General features: G+C 45.0%; 1 protein-coding gene across 3 annotated transcripts in view; it reads right to left on the reverse strand.

Moving 5' to 3' along the window:
• The window catches only part of LOC116953184 (astrotactin-2-like), a 483,535-nt gene that overhangs the window by 229,066 nt on the left and 236,481 nt on the right, over positions 1-17,988 (reverse strand). For all 3 annotated transcript variants that reach the window (XM_032973126.2, XM_032973123.2, XM_032973125.2), the window contains one exon: positions 645-719. In XM_032973126.2, the coding sequence (XP_032829017.2) occupies positions 645-719 (75 nt within the window). The remainder of the gene's footprint in view (positions 1-644; positions 720-17,988) is intronic.

Consider the following 17,988-nt stretch of genomic DNA (forward strand, 5'->3'; position numbering starts at 1 on the left):
CAGTGTAATGGTTAGCACACCGGACTAGCAAACTACTGGCACAGCAGTTGAAACAATTAACAAGTTACTTAAATCACAAACCACCACCACTGTCCAGCCAGCAGTATGAATGTGTTCAGCACAGTTAGTCTATCGGCAGGTCACGTGTGTTGGGGTAAAGCGTGGATGCACTCCCACCTCCTCGAAGACGCCTGGCCAACGTGGAAGAGTAGGCCAAACAAACACTGCATCGAGGGGCTGTCTGTCGCTGTTTCTAGTGGAGGCTCTTCCGCCAGCAGCGGCGTGAGCGAAAAAACCCAAATGGCCGGCGGCTCAGCGGCAAAGAGAGAGCGGCTCAAAATCGGAAGGTTGAGAGTTCAAATCATCGATTCGCAATGACTCAGCCCGTCACCCCTCAAGACGGGTGATAAAAGGAATACTACTTTGCGGAGAGGTCAACAGTGTGTGTCCTACGACAGACTCACCCGTGCAGTAAGGATGTGGAATTTCCACTCCCGGCCCAGGAGTGCCAACAGGAGCTGAGCACTCCGCGTCGATGTCCATTCCAGCAGCAAAGAATTTTGACTGTTTGACCTCGACCGTGACCGTTATATTATAATAATAATGTATTTCAAGCAATCGCCTTGCAGGCGCGGGTTACATACCTGAAGATTTTGTCTGTTGGCTGTTTTCCGTTCAGAAGGTCGTAACCGCTCTCAAACGTGGTGTACGGCCAAGGCCTGGGCAGAGAGAGGAACGGCACAGGTAGGGGGGGAAACAATTGAATCGCTCTCAGTCACCCCGCACGCGTCCCCGGCAACTCATTTAAACGGGCAAGTTAAAAATAGGCAGCCGAGTTTGTTCTTGCATGAAATATGGCGACGCATTTAATGACTTGTATTAAAAACGATGCCCTCTCTCTCTCGCAAGGATTACGAAGGACGTCAAAATGAATTGTCGACGCCCAGTGCAACACTTCTCTTGCGGTGCAGCTCGGCTTATGGTAAGGGAGATAATGTCATCGGAACGCGCACATGCCGACGCCCAGGGTGTGATCTCGTTTCGTGACACTTTCATGCGATGTTCATCTGCGGCACATCTGGCGCGCCGGGCTCGATGAATCAACATTGGTGGGGTTCTTTTGCCTTCCCTAGACAGGTAAACTAAACTGAACTATTTTTATTTCACCAGGATAAGGCCCACTGAGCTATATAGCTCTCATTCAGAAGCGACCTGGCCACAAATGGTACCTCACAAGAAAGTGGCTTGCCGTGTGGAAATTTATAGCAGCCAAATACTCTAAAAGCACGTTGATTATAAATGTGGAGGGGAACAACCAATGAGGCCGGAGAAAAAATCCACGCAACCACGGAGAGAACATGCAAATTCAAAATATACAAGCGTCAGGGTTGGGATCGAACCCACGACCTCCTCATATACATTATTGATAATTTTGCTCGCGAAAGCGCATTAAACTGACTCAGTAATTGGTTGAAAATACCTTAACATAAAGAGAGTTACGCAGAGTTTAGGGGAATTTTTTGGCACCGGCTCATGGCCCGCCCGCCTGCCTTTCGGTAATTGTCTGTCGCTCCTCTCTCCTTTCGAAACGTGAGCGACAACCGTGTGCCTTCTCAGCAGTGAATATGTATGTCACAGAGATCCTTCTGAGATCCCGTCCAGTGTTCTCTGTTCCACAGGCTAGGGGGCAGCACTTCATCACCTGCCTGCTACGGACAGCAAATGCTCGTCGCTTGACCAACTTGCAATTGTAATGCTCAGAGCTGGAATTTATCCAAATTAAGTGCAGGCATTTTTTTTGGAATAATTTTACGAGAATTATTGTGCAGTCAGTGATGACCAGGTCGAGACCTTTGAACAACCCGGCGACCTCATTGGGAAGTGATCTTTAATAAAACACCAACTTTGTTTCCAACAAAGGTTAATGTTGTCATTGATTAGGCTAGGTTATTTTTAAGAAAATGTCTACAGGCCTCCCCAATTACTTGCATGTATTTTTTTTTACTTGGGTACAGCCATAGGGTGGTCCTTCGTGTACCACACAATGAAGCAGGTTTAACACGTACAGTGAGGGAAAAAAGTATTTGATCCCCTGCTGATTTTGTACGTTTGCCCACTGACAAAGAAATGATCAGTCTATAATTTTAATGGTAGGTTTATTTGAACAGTGAGAGACAGAATAACAACAAAAATATCCAGAAAAACGCATGTCAAAAATGTCATAAATTGATTTGCATTTTAATGAGGTAAATAAGTATTTGACCCCTTCCCTTTAAGAGTGTGTTCCTAATCTCAGCTTGTTACCTGTATAAAAGACACCTGTCCACAGAAGCAATCAATCAATCAGATTCCAAACTCTCCACCATGGCCAAGACCACAGAGCTCTCCAAGGATGTCAGGGACAAGATTGTAGACCTACACAAGGCTGGAATGAGCTACAAGACCATTGCCAAGCAGCTTGGTGAGACGGTGTCAACAATTGGTGCGATTATTCGCAAATGGAAGAAACACAAAAGAACTGTCAATCTCCTTCGGCCTGGGGCTCCATGCAAGATCTCACCTCGTGGAGTTGCAATGATCATGAGAACGGTGAGGAATCAGCCCAGAACTACACGGGAGGATCTACTCAATGATCTCAAGGCAGCTGGGACCATAGTCACAAAGAAAACAATTGGTAACACACTACGCCGTGAAGGACTGAAGTCCTGCAGCGCCCGCAAGGTCCCCCTGCTCAAGAAAGCACATATACATGCTCGTCTGAAGTTTGCCAATGAACATCTGAATGATTCAGAGGACAACTGGGTGAAAGTGTTGTGGTCAGATGAGACCAAAATGGAGCTCTTTGGCATGAACTCAACTCGCCGTGTTTGGAGGAGGAGGAATGCTGCCTATGACCCCAAGAACACCATCCCCACCGTCAAACATGGAGGTGGAAACATTATGCTTTGGGGGTGTTTTTATGCTAAGGGGACAGGACAACTTCACCGCATCAAAGGGACGATGGACGGGGCCATGTACCGTCAAATCTTGGGTGGGAACCTCCTTCCCTTAGCCAGGGCATTGAAAATGGGTCGTGGATGGGTATTCCAGAATGACAATGACCCAAAACACACGGCCAAGGCAACAAAAGAGTGGCTCAAGAAGAAGCACATTAAGGTCCTGGAGTGGCCTAGCCAGTCTCCAGACTTTAAACCCATAGAAAACCTGTGGAGGGAGCTGAAGGTTCGAGTTGCCAAACGTCAGCCTCGAAACCTTAATGATTTGGTGAAGATCTGCAAAGAGGAGTGGGACAAAATCCCTCCTAAGATGTGTGCAAACCTGGTGGCAAACTACAAGAAACGTCTGACCTCTGTGATTGCCAACAAGAGTTTTGCCACCAAATACTACGTCATGTTTTGCAGAGGGGTCAAATACTTATTTCCCTCATTAAAATGCAAATCAATTTATAACATTTTCGACATGCGTTTTTCTGGATTTTGTTGTTGTTGTTATTGTCTCTCACTGTTCAAATAAACCTACCATTAAAATTATAGACTGATCATTTCTTTGTCAGTGGGCAAACGTACAAAATCAGCAGGGGATCAAATACTTTTTTCCCTCACTGTAGTAGGCTTTGGTTACCAATATTATCCATAATATAGGTTTCTTTGGGGTTAGATCGTAGAAATATAAATGTGCGTTAAACCTGCTACAACCCGATACAGCCAATTAGTAAGGTTTGTCACGTGGCATGTTTTGGCATGTTTTGTTCACACGACAAACCTTACTAATTGGCTGTGTCGGGTGGTGGCGGGTTTAACGACACATTTATATTTTCACAATATAACCCTAAAAAAACCTGTATTATGGTCGATGAAGTTGGCGGGATTACTTTTAATTCTGAAAGTCTATAGGTTGTAGGATTTTAATCATCAACGCCATAGGTGCCTGGTTCCTTCCAATCAGAATGAACCATTGCGTGAATATGTACAGAAACATAATAAGACTCAAAGCGCACTCACTGTCAAAACGACTGAAAAACAGGTAAATCCAGTTTGTTTACTATGAATACGTAAAGTATATTTTTTTAAAAGTTAGAAAATGCAAGCTGAGCGTAGTTTCTCATTTGTTTTGTGTCCTAGATTAGACATTATATTACCCAGGTTGTAAGGGGCCTGCTCATAGATTACTTTTCAAAAGCAATCTTGCCAACACTGCGAATATTGGCACACATACACCAAACACAGTACATTTAGAAGGCCTGTACTGACGCGTGGTAATGGGATAGCACACGGCACTTGCAACTCAGAGGTCGCCGGCTCCATCTCAAGGCACGGCAGTTGAAATTACGGAGCACAGGTTCTTAAATCCCCCCCGACCCCCCCCCCCCCCCCCCCGTCTCCGACCACCAAGCAGTACAAATGGTACACCACGGTTAGTCGAGAAGCACACTGCCTGCGGTGAAGCGTGGTCATGAGTTTGGCGTGTGCCGTGTGGTGGTGAGCGTAGTGGCGAGTGGTGCTAAGGGTCCCCTAGTCTCCTCTGAGCGCACGTGCTGGTTTTCAACTGCAAGTGAAAATCTCTCCGGTAATGCTTCCGTACCCGGCTTCGCGCGCGCCCATCACATCGTCTGTGTCCCCCCCAATCATCCGGTGCATCGGAGGCCCTCGCGAGGTGTCCGGCCGGCGTGGAAGAGTGAGCAAAACGAATGCCCTCTCGGGTTGCTTCCCCAGGAGCTTCCTCGAGGTGCAGGCCGCTTCCGCCAGCAGCGGCGTGAGCAAGACAATTCCAGGGCCGCGCCTTTACCGTGCAAAGCAGCTCCGGCGCAAATGCCACAGGGGGCTGAATATTTTTTTCTGCGCGGCATAAAAAAATAAATTGCGGCGCGCAAACACCGCGCCGGGGCAGAGCGCCGGGTGCATGAGCATAGGCACCGAGTCATTCAGTAGCAAAAATGCCAGGTGCGTGGCTGTGCATAGAAATCCACGGTCAGAGCACTTGCCGAGGAATAATGCGAATCAAATTAATCTTGATATTTTGAAATGAACTGCGGTAGGTGAACTTTTCACGCGTTATTTAAATGCGTCCCGAGGTGTCTGCGGCGACAGCAGCCAAGTGCAAAGGACAAACAAAAAATATCTCCACGGCATTGCTTTTCATTGAGAGAGATAATAAAGTTACCATTTGGTCCGGAATGAAATATTAAGGGGCTTTTGCAGACCGAATTTCAAAGGGCATCAATGCGTTGGTGATAAGTCATAAATTAATGGCCCGTGTTTACAACGCGCACACTCACAACCAGGTTATGACCGCAACCACTGGGCGGTTTGGTAGATTATTGGCAAGTGCGGACGTGGGTCTTTCAGTAAGCAGTCAAAATAATATTAACATTCGTAATAATAGTGATGAATAGCCACTTATATACCCCCATTACAGCACACCAACTAAATGTAAATGATTGCCTGACAGGTCTTGTGCATTATTCTAAAAGTTGGTTGGTCCGATTTCAGTGCACAATGCTGTCCCCGATTTCAGTGCACAATGCTGTCCCCCTGCCACAACGGAAATTCTGCTGCTACGAATACTCTTCGGCGTTTTCAGCTGAACCTTGCGATCGCTAATAATAATAATGCATGGGACTCGCATTTATGAAACCTAACACATTTGATCTGTCTGTATTTGAGCAGCTAAGACAGGGCCGGCGTGCATCATTCGATAGAGGGACTACACCAGGTCTCTGTGTGTTGTTCAAACAGACAGACACCTCACACTGAGCTCAACAAACTTTAATTACCCGGGTTCCAGATGTCTATACGCTTATTTGTCCGCATTACAGTGTGGGCGTGTTACTGCGTGGCCCTGTGTTTGGCCAAACCTCCCAACCTCAGCCCACCCTTGCCTGACTTCTGTACTAAACTCTCATGCTGCTGCAGTGTAATATCCTAAAGCAAGGGAAGGATCAGCCGAGTTTGAAGATTATTTGCTTAACCACGCGACAACTTTAAGAGACCAGCAGTCTCATTTTTCAAGAATGAGACTGCTTACTGTCAAACATAGCGACGTGTAACACACGTCAGACAAAAGTACTGAGACTCAGCCTCGGCTTTCATGCGCAAACAATGGGCATGGTAATTATAGATTTGGCATTACTATTACTGTTCAGTCCTTTGGCTTGGACACCCATAGATTGCTAGGCGTCCTTGTACGGTAACCGGTAACAACACAGACAATCAGGTGATCAAAAATTAAATTATGCTTTTAACATCACCCATTGGGCCCTGAATCTGGGCTGTAATATGTTGCGCACAAATTTGAAAAATTAATTCTGTAGATATTTATATATCTCCAGTATATCCAATCAATTACAGTTGCACCCAATTTCAGTTGTCTAGCCTTTGTAGAACACCAATAGAATGTAGATAATTAAAATTCACTCAGATTCATAGCCGTTATGAAACATCACTAGATGTCACATCTGTCACTCAGTCAGTCATGATTGTATATATTCTATTAGATACACACACACAAACAACATTTTTTTCGCTGGCCAGTGGTGTATACAAACACAGATTACCAAAAACAATGTATTATTTGCACTGCTTCATATATATACACAAAACGTTAAATTATGGATACACGTAAAAAAAATCTAATTTCCAATACCAGCTAATGCAGTAGTAGGACTCTTCAGGGACCAACGTGTTTGAGCGGCATTTATTTGGGCAGCTAAATTCCTGTCCTGGTATCTACCCCTCGGAGTTTTGTAGCCAATTCAGCACTACATTGTCAGCATATCCTTCAGGAACTGTTGATGGTGTCGAGCACAATGCACAAAAGTGCCGTCTGCCTGCCGTTCACGTCTCTGCGTTTTCAGTTGCAACGTGTGGGTTTATTCAGGTCATCGTGGGTCTTTCTTCTCGTCAAGTACAGACGTAATTATTGTCGCGAGACTTTTTTGTGCACAGGTGTGGCCTTACAGCTCAACACAGACACATCACATACCCCATGGGCCCACGACCTATATGCCCTCATTGATGCCATCTGGTTTGGTAAAATGTGATTTGAAACCAACACCATTAAAAGTAAAGTGTGCAATAACCGAGATTTTACACAATCCACTTTCATTAGCCATGCTAATGGCTCGTGCTGGCGAACACAGCTCTCGCACGCGGACTACCATCGGGTTCCAGCAAGGGTGTTGTTGTTGTTTTGTGCGCTGTCATCAGCGGCGTACAGGGCGAGACCAATCAACCTGCTACATTCAAGAGGCGAGTTTAATCGTGGGTGGCTTCGACCCAGATTCCAAAGCCAGGGCCTCAGCGGTGCTGGCCCAGTGCTCTGATCTCCGAGCCGCCCAGTCAGCTCGGGCAGGCTTATTTGATAACGTTCCGTATTGCACATGGGATGCTGGCCTGGTGCGAGGGTTAGGACAATGGAACAGCGGCAGGAGGTTCAATCTTCCGCCACAGGCATTTGAAACCGTGAGCGTTCTATTTATTTATTTATTAAACCCCGCCCCCCCCCCCCTGCCCACCCCCGCTGTCATCCACCCAGCAGTTTAAACAGAATCGGAATCTCTATTTATCATGGAGAAATCCGATAAGCCGTGAAGCTCTTTATTCACAGATGTCCAGTAGTGACGGGTCATAAATTTACAGCAACAATAAACAATACGAGCAACGATAGGAGTGCAAAGTTTCGGAGAGGTAAGCAAATCATGACAAGTAAATGCGTAATGGATATGAAGTGTATACGTTGATATTGCATAAGTACACCAATTCCCAAGCTTGGGTAAGGCAGAAAAACAACAGCAAGAACAGTCCCAGAACACACCAGTACAACAACACCAACACAGTCCCTTAGTAAAATGAAACGTTAAAATTGAGATATCGATACACGGGTGAGGATGAAAGTTACAAATCACGTTTGCAAATGTAGTTGAATCCAGCACTAATATTTTGCTTCGGGATATTGGTTGAAGGAAGATTTACGATGTGCACTCCAAATGGGAGTCCATGAGTGGTTGGGGTAAAGTGTGTGGGTCCTCAACTCTTCCAAGGTGATTGGCCAGCATGCAGGAGTAGGCCAAATATCACCTACATTGGATTCGAATCCACTGACCCGCAACTTGGAGACAGATGTTCTGATTTTGTTTGCCCAAGTTGCTTGTTCCATATACGCTAATCCTCAGAATACAACCTGACAGACACGAACATTATACAAAAGAGTTATTACGTTGGAAAATAAGGTGATAATAATAAAAGCGGCCAAAAAGTTGAAATTTTAATTAAGTTTGATTTTAAATGTTATAGGCAAAAAAAATAAAGCAATGATTACCTGCTATTTCATTACGGGGGTTAATTTAATGGGTAACATTTAAGCGGGGCCGATTTTTTTAAATTAATCAAATTTAAATCACAAATTGTAAAAAAAGATTTTTTTTTTATTGCAACATTTAAATACAGGCCTCTGCAAAGTTGGCCAGATCCCTTGCGCAGAATACGCTTACACACAGCGTCGGGGCTTACACACCGGGTTGGCGCTCACAAACGGCGTCAGCGCACACACTCAGCACACCGCTTGCGGAGTTCATTTGTATGACGGACTAGACAGATACGCTGCCAACACGGGCCTGATGGGGGCAGAGTGTGCTAGATAACAGGGTGTACGGAAAGACGAAGTATCAGTGTATTACAGTGGCCGTATACTTTAGTCTGCCGGTGCGGAAGTCATTTGGTAAAATTCATGCTGGAGTACAGAGCCGTGCAGTTGCAAAGCACACCAGTATTTATCAATGTTTGTGATCTGCAGCAGTAAGTTTCTATCACTCAGCCCCTCTCTTCACCACCACGGGCTGTGTTCTGACACAGGATCCCCGGCTATCGATTCCCTCGCACATAACCATTCGAGCGGCGGGCCAAATTCCTGACAGTTCCATATCCGTGCCGTTTGCCACGGAGGTGACGGGTCAACGTTTGACACCTCGGGGAGACCCACGCGGGGACTGTTCAGGCCTCAGTTCGACGATGGGGCATGGATTTATCTGACAGTCAAGTCCCGTGTCACATCCTCTGCGGCCTTGTTCGCGCCTGCAAGATGCGGTGCATCCGTGTAGGTTTGCGGTGTGTGCAATGCACTTCATCCAGTTTTTTTTTTAACGATCGCAATCAATCTGTGTTTTATTTTTATTTTTGCTGAAGTATGTCTATGCCTGCTCGGACATTGCAACACGTAGTCCCAGGGATGCATAATTACATTTCCATCAATCCGTCGGTCTATGCAAGCCCTGGGATTCGGAGGTCGAAGGTCAACGTGTTGCAGCACTTGCTCTCGACACAAGCTCTCATGATACTCACTGAGCCGATCTTGGTCCGCTCCTAGACATCACCCCCGGCCCACCCACCCCAGGTCTGTCTTTGTCTTTCTCTTGCCGCCCACCTTATACATTTCCCAAGAAGAAGGTGTGTAAGTACCGTATTTTCCCGCATATAACCCGCGGGGAATACCACTTTTTACAAACAAAACAAGACCCTGTGGGGTATATGGAGGTGCGGGCTATCCCAAAAATATTTTACACGTGTGACATGTCATAACTCTTGATTTAAAGCTTTCGTGACTGCAGTAATTCATATTCTTAGCTCTTTCGGTAAAGTCACGTTGAAGGGAAACAATAAAATAATAAAATATATAAACAATAAAAATTATCACGACGTTTCGACCATAACACAAACGGTCGAAACGTCGTGAGAATTTTTATTTATATATATTTTATTATTTTATTGTTTCCCTTAAACGTGACTTTACCGAAAGAGCTAAGAATATGTCATAACTCGTTTAATTTTTTCATGGTAGGACTATCCACTATGCAACACTTACCTTTGACTAAAGCATTGCTGAATGAAACGACAATGTTTGAAGTGGGCGCACTATGTTTACCGTGGCTGTGGGGGGTGCGAAAGTTTCAGCTGAGGCTATGTATTGCACAATGGGAAGGGCCTTAACAAGCGTCTACCAGACGTGGAATCATAATTGCTGAGTCCCTTAGGCCGCTGCTATTGGCTGAGCACTATACAATCGCGACCATGACCTTTGTTTCAAACTTCCAATGGCTTATACTCTGTGGTTCTTCTTTCGGTAAAGTCACGTAGGTAGAAATACAGTAAAATAAATCACGACGTTTCGATCGCAGCACAAGCAATCGGGGGAGCTGGGGGGAGAGAGAGGTGGGGGGTTGGGGGCGAGGCAACGGCGTCACCGTAGTGCCGCTATTGTCTGTGCTAAAACTGTACTTGCTTATCTACCAATTATGTGTTACTTATTTATTGGATATTTACTTTTGCTACTTATTTACTGTTTTAAGTTCACTCGTTTCCGGTTAGTTTGTTGTCTTTGTGCACGTTATGATTTTAATGTTAACAATTGATAGTGGAATGTATTACAAATGTAGACTTCGTATTAATATGATGAAATTAAGCTGCGGTAACGACGTTAAAGATTTTAATGTATGCGGGGTATATGGAGGTGCGGGCTATCTGAAATATGTTTTACATAAAACGCTATTTCTGCGGGTTACATGCGCATGCTGGCAATATGCGGGAAAATATGGTAGGGGCTCGTTGGGAGTCACCCAGGGGATTCCATCTTCTTCTGTTTAACAACTACAAGGCTGAGTTCTTATCAGAGTAAGATGTTTGGGTAGTTTAGGGTACAAGCACTCAAATAGCACCAATGATTTCAAATCCTCTGTACGAATCCACTTAGCCAACCGTGATTAGACTAGGTTCTCAATTGTAATACGTTGATGATCTCAGCACAGTAACCCCTGATTTTGTACACACACACACAAACTAAACTATCCTTAAGTTTGGTGCTTAACTTAAGTTGACTTATGCCGAAAATCTTTGGTCCATGTGATGAACCTTACGGGGCACGTAAAAAAATGCGGACCCCCTATGTGTGAATAATGAGCTATTGAAGGTGCTTCAGAAGAAGTTCTGTGACATAATCTCGTGGGACTATTCTCTGACACAGGGTGAGATGCACATCTGGCTACAAGACTTCTTCACGGAAATTGAGCCATTTCGCATGGTGACTTGAATGGCGCGAATTGGAATATAATTGGGGAAAGAGCAAAAAGTAAACAAAACCCCCCCACTGGGGATGGTAAAGAGACCCCTTACTGTCACGACAAAGACAGAGCTCAATGGCAAAAAAATCACCCTCTCCAAACAGGCAATTACTGTATGGACACATTTTTTAAAAATAAAAGTGACAAAGTGTCAAGAGATATATCAGATGCTGGAAACACTATCCAAAGGGCAGGCAGATTGATGTGTTGTTTTGCGGGGCAAATGATAGATTCCACTGACGTCCTGTCCAAGTTGAGCACTGATGGCGCAACGCCATCTAGGATAGGGCCCTCGGTCTCGTACGCCGCGTTTCCACAGCCACTCCTCGCTGGCCTGTTATTGGCACGGTGCAGCATGGATCCACTGTTTTCCCACCGCTTCTAGAACAATGCGGCTCTCCTGTGTCACGCCCTTCCCTATCCTTACATCCTATACAGGTTAAGGGAGGGAGAGGAGCCAGGAAGGGACATGGGTGGGGGGGAGGGCTGAGTTAAGCCGCCTTTTGTTATGCTGCAGGGGGTTCGGGGGGAACGGTGGCGCACTGCACAAAAGCGAGTACAGCCCCATTTTTTTGAAAGCAATGTAAATGGCTGTACAATTATAAGGCAGCAAAAGTTTGGCATACAACCCACTGAGAGATGGAAATGGCTGTACAATTATAAGGCAGCTAACGTTTGACTTGATGTATAACATCTTTCCAATGGTTGCTCAATTTGAAACCATCCTCTCGGTTGAAATTGTGTCTGTGTTTGTATATCTGGATGGCTTCATGGACAAATCTCTGGTAATAACCGGGAGGTTTGCAGAGAACTTTGGTATCAGAGAAAATAATGTCATGAGAACCCGCTGTGTTGAAACAATGATCAGCCACGGCCGAAGAATTCATTCTGCCATGTTTCAAATCTGATTTGTGCTCGCGGATTCGGTCAGAAATATGTTGTTTCGTCTCCCCGATATAGCAGTCACCGCAGGTACAACTCAATTTGTAAACACCGGGGTACTGTAAGTCAGGAATGACATCCTTTACGGATGGGATCAGATCACGGATTTTGTGTGCTGTATTGAACCGAACCTGGATCTTGTATTTGTTTAGAATTTTGGAAATCTTTTTTGTAACGCCTGCTATGTATGGTAACGTGATGATTTTGATCAGAGTATCAGGTGGTTGTTTCTGTATGGTGGGACAAACAGCTTGGCGGATGGTACAGTCAGGGTATCGTTCATCTTGAGGGCCAGATGTACATGTTTTAATTCACTGGCCAGGTGGTGTTGGTCAGAAATGCAATGAGCCCTATGGTATAATGTTTTGATGAGAGAGTTCTTTTGAGTCGGGTGGTGGTGGGAATCAGGCTTCAAGTAGAAGTCTGTGTGGGTGGGCTTCCTGTAAACAGAATGTCCCAAAGAGCCATCAGTCCTCCTCTCAAACAGAACATCCAAGAATGGCAGCTTGCCATCTTTCTCCACTTCCATGGTGAATTTGATGGATGGGTGTCTGGAATTAATGTGGTCTAGGAAATGGTTCAATGCTGGGAGGCCATGTGGCCAAATGACGAAAGTGTCATCCACATCTCTTCCATAAGGAAGGGCAAAGGGTGGATGTCTGGATGGCGTCTGATTCAAATTTCTCCATGAAAACATTGGCAATCACTGGTGACAAGGGGGAGCCCATAGGGGTACCCTCATTTTGTTTGTAGAAGGTACCATTCCAGGTAAAGTAAGTGTTGGTGAGGCAGTGCCTAACCAGCGCAAGGACATCAGGTTTCAGTCGATGTTGGACCAAGTCATCAATTATTGTTATGGTGTCAGGTACTGGGACCTTGGTAAGCAGAGACCACATCAAAGCTGACGACGATATCGTCAGAAGACAGTACAATGTCCTTGACCATAGAAACCAATTGGGTTGAGTTAAGTACTGCTGAGGTGGTCTTGCCAGTGAAGGGAAGCAGAGTGTCCGATAAAAAAACGGGCTAGCTTGTAGGTAGGGGAGTTGATCGTGGACACGATGGGTCGTAGTGGGGTACCTTCTTTATGGATCTTGGGAAGACCATAGCTGCCTTATAATTGTACAGCCATTTACATTGCTTTCTAAAAAGTGGGGCTGTACTCGCTTTCGTGCAGCACGCCACCGCTCCCCCCGAACCCCCTGCAGCATAACAAAAGGCAGCTTAACTCAGCCCTCCCCCCCACCCACGTCCCTTTCTGGCTCCTCCCCCCCCCCTTAACCTGTATATATAATCCCGGCCGTCTCAGAGCTGTCCACTTGACACAGATATTCTGCTGTGACTATTCCACCTGAAGACGGAAGCTTGTGTTGCCTCCGAAACGTCGTGATTTAATTTAGTTGTTTTCTTTTCTTTTATTTTACCTACGTGACTTTACCGAAAAAAACAAAGAGTAACGTAGACATAGCTCAATCTCTGGGACGTCGAACCGAGCTATCCTGGGACATTGCTTACAACGGTGGAACGCTTTTATGGCAAACAAACAAAACAACTTTTACCCGTGGCGCACCTCAAGATGAGGAGACGAGTCAAGGATGTAATGTGTGGAAAAAATAAGAGATTAACGGGATAAGTAAGAGAGAGAGAAGATAAAAACATGGTAAATAAGAGGAAAGGGATAGGAAAATAATGGGAAAACAGGACCTTTGGGTCAGGAAAGATGATAGGGAGGAAGAGGCCGCAGTAAACTAAACATTTATTTTATTTTAACAGGTGAGGTCCACTGCACTATATAGCTCTTTTTCAGAAGCGGCCTAGACACAAATGAGAGTGGCTTATCACTTGGAAATTCATAGCAGCCAAATACTCTATTTTGAGATGTTAACTATCTCGCCTGATATACAGTAGGTCGTGGGTTCGACCCCAATCCTGACACCTGTATATTTGGAGTTTTGATATTCTCCCCGCGGTCTGGCAGAATTTTCTCCAGCTGCTCCGGTTTGTCCCTCCACATTTAGAATAAACATGCATTTAGAGTATTTGGGTGATATACATTAAAGTTACTTCGTTGAGCTATCATTTGTGGCCAGGTCACTTCTGAAAAAATCTATATAGCTCAGTGGGTCTTACCCGGTAAAAAAAAAATTATAGTTTTATATTATATATACAGAAGGCATGAGCAGGTTTAGACATATACAAAAGAGCAATAGTAAGGCGGGAACATCGATGTATTCCTTGCTCAAACTATGGTGATCATCTCCATTGTAAGTCAGGAGCCTGTGTTGGAATGTCCACATTGCTATGACAGGGTCGGTCTTCTGCGTAGCACGCCCACTGTTTACTTAATAGTTGGGTGATTTTATTTACAATGAGCCAGTGGAAGGCATTACCATACTGTATTTCTATTGGCTTTAGTGTCACACTTCACATGCGGCAAACTTACTTCATACCGGCGAGTGTGTATTGGTAAATGTTTAGCATGAGACTTGTGGTGTTGAGGTGGCTCGGGCACCTGGTAAGGATGCCCCCCATGGACTCCCCCTGGAACTCTACTGGGCAGCAGCACGTCCCACTGGGCGAAGACCCCGGGGCTGGTCCAGGACACGCTGGTGGGACAATGTCTGTCGGCTGGCCTAGCAACGCCACGGAATTCCCCAGGAAAAGCTAGAGTCTGCGTATAGTAGTGTATAATGTAGTGTATACTAGTGTCGTAGTGTATAGTAGCGTATAGTGTAGTGTATATATCAGTGTATAGTGTAGTGTATAATAGTGTATAGTAGTGTATAGTGTAGTGTATAGTCGTGTAGTGTATCGTAGTGTAGTAGTGCATAGTGTAGTAGTGTCGTGTATGGTAGTGTATCGTATAGTGTAGTAGTGTATATTAGTGTGCAGTGTATAGTAGTGTATGTACAGTGTAGTATATAGTGTAGTAGTGTATAGTAGTATATAGTGTAGTATATAGTGTAGTAGTGTATAGTAGTGTATGTATAGTGTAGTATATAGTGTAGTAGTGTATAGTAGTGTATAGTGTAGTATATAGTGTAGTAGTGTATAGTAGTGTATAGTGTAGTATATAGTGTAGTAGTGTATAGTAGTGTATAGTGTAGTATATAGTGTAGTAGTGTATAGTAGTGTATAGTGTAGTGTATAGTGTAGTATATAGTGTAGTATATAGTGTAGTAGTGTATAGTAGTGTATAGTGTAGCATATAGTGTAGTAGTGTATAGTTGTGTATAGTGTAGTGTATAGTGTAGTATATAGTGTAGTAGTGTATAGTAGTGTAGTATATAGTGTAGTAGTGTATATTAGTGTATAGTGTAGTGTATAGTGTAGTATATAGTGTAGTAGTGTATAGTAGTGTATAGTGTAGCATATAGTGTAGTAGTGTATAGTGTAGTGTAGAGTGAAGTATATAGTGTAGTAGTGTATAGTAGTGTATAGTGTAGTGTATAGTGTAGTATATAGTGTAGTATATAGTGTAGCATATAGTGTAGTATATAGTAGTGTATAGTGTAGTGTATAGTGTAGTATATAGTGTAGTATATAGTGTAGCATATAGTGTAGTATATAGTAGTGTATAGTGTAGTGTATAGTGTAGCATATAGTGTAGTATATAGTTGTGTATAGTGTAGTGTATAGTGTAGTATTGTATAGTTGTGTATAGTGTAGTGTATAGTGTAGTATATAGTGTAGTAGTGTATAGTAGTGTATAGTGCAGTGTAGAGTGAAGTATATAGTGTAGTAGTGTATAGTGTAGTGTAGAGTGAAGTAGTGCTGGAGTCGTCAGCAGGGAAAGGGAGGTGTGGGCTGCCCTACTCAACATGCTGCTGCCGTGACCCTCACCAGGACAAGCTGAGAAACGACCGAACTGACTTATTGTGATGTAGATTTAACCTTTGAATGACCTTGCCCTATGAGTGAAACTAATCAACCTACGGGTTCTCATTTCACGAAACTATTTTTTTTTTCATATTGTACATTTCAAATCGTTCCAAGTTACAAGCATACTCTTTAAAATGCATTTGTGCCAAATTTCAGCTTGCTGGCCTTTCTAGAACACTGTTGGATATCACATCGCTTAGTCACTATTGTCTTACACACATGCATCCCATATTGTGCGGAAAGTAAGCCGTATCCCAAACTTGTTGCCAGTGTCCACGAAGTTCGATACATCTATTCTCACACACATCTTCTGGATGATAAGACGCACCCCCAACTTTTGCATTAAAATACGGGGCAGGGGGGGGGAAGGGAGTCCAGAAAATGTGGTGATACTGGACTTTTTATGCCAGAAGCATCACAAAGTAGCTTCGAGTGGTTACCAAATAGAAACGATAAAGCAACACAAAGACCCCCCCCCCCACCCCCCGCCGTATAGCCTCAACAGACTGTTAGCGAGCACCTATTACGGCCGGCACGGTACACAAGGGGGTGGGTGGCCAACATCACGCTCGGCTGTCTTTGCCTCCCCAGTGGCGATGTTTACACATCTCACCAGGTACTCATTTGAGGCTGAGCCGATCTAGGAGAGGCCCAGACACGGTTCACCGGTGTTGGCCGTGACCGGCAATCCAATCCGCATCACCAGGTTCGTAGCGCAGAGCGCTAACCGCTGCACTACCGCTCCCCCACACACACACACACAAGAACACCGAATGATGCTCAAGATCCCTCACTTAGCAAAAACCAATTCACGAATTAATATTTGAAATTTCCATCGTCAGAAATCGTCACAACTTTCATCTCCTTCCATCGCGTGCAATTTGAAGCACCGTTGCCATCTGCGGCAGAGTTGTCTCTCGCCTCTTCCCACGGGGGCCCTTTCCGATGTGAAGGACACGCGGCATCAATAGCGCTGCAGCGCACACATCAGGGCGTTCGATCCCACAATGCACGGCCTACACCGATGTAACCCCCCCCCACCCCCCCCCCCGCTTCCTCTACCCCACCGCCACCATCGCCCGCACCTCCCCTAGATGCATTTATAGATTCAACCAATTGCACTCGATTGTCATGCTTAGGTAGAATATACACACACGTCGAATTAGCTACGTGCGAGAATCGATCAACTGTTTTGCGCGCAAATGAACGTTCTGGCCATGTGCGAATGGGGCGAACGAAGTTGTGCACAAGACGGAGACAATTTGAAGTAATGCAGACAAGAAGTTGAAAACGAGAGACGTGAGACATTATTCGAATTCACTGACAGCTCAGTGAATTCCTGGGAGGGCGGCAGCAGTAGAAAATTAGAAGCAATGCAGACGAGACTTTTAAAACAATACGATGCCAAATTATTTGACTCATGGTCAACGTTAAATCGCATCCGCTGCACAAACCATGGAACACCTGATGCACAAGTGTAACATTAAAAACTCTTCAGTGTGCGGCTGTGGTCATCCAGAATAAACCGTATAATGTAAAACAATGCAATGCCCCATCCACAAATACGAAGGAGACATCACAGCGATACTCTCCACTGTTCCTGACACGGTTGTCTGGCTTGACCACCTGGATGTGAAATTGCAGTTGTTGCTTCTGCATCTACATCAGCCATACGACAGAAGAAGATTCGAATTTTTCACTTGAATCGTGGGCCCCAATTCTGAACAAATCAGTGAACTGCTTGGGTGGGTGGCAGCAGTGATAGTACTGCAGTGGTGTTCGCTCAGCCATCAATAGGGCTGTTTTCATCGAATGTTCCCGCAGGTGTCACGATTCATCGCCACTAGCCGGGGCTCCGCAAGCACCGGGTTTGAGTGGGGGCATCCCCTCGGGCGAGCCCCATACGGTTGAGTTTTGGTCCGGTCCAGAATCAGAATAATCATATTATTTACCGCACCTCCCATTAGCACGGCTGGCTAAGTACAGTTCGAAAGAAGTCCGACATACACAACATATACTGAAGGAATCCGATGAGCTATGGCCCTCTTTTTCACAGA

This window comes from Petromyzon marinus, chromosome 50 (assembly GCF_048934315.1).
Source record: "Petromyzon marinus isolate PM22_M1 ecotype Great Lakes invasive population chromosome 50, UKy_Petmar_22M1.pri1.0, whole genome shotgun sequence".
In the NCBI taxonomy this organism is placed as follows: Eukaryota; Metazoa; Chordata; class Hyperoartia; order Petromyzontiformes; family Petromyzontidae; genus Petromyzon; species Petromyzon marinus.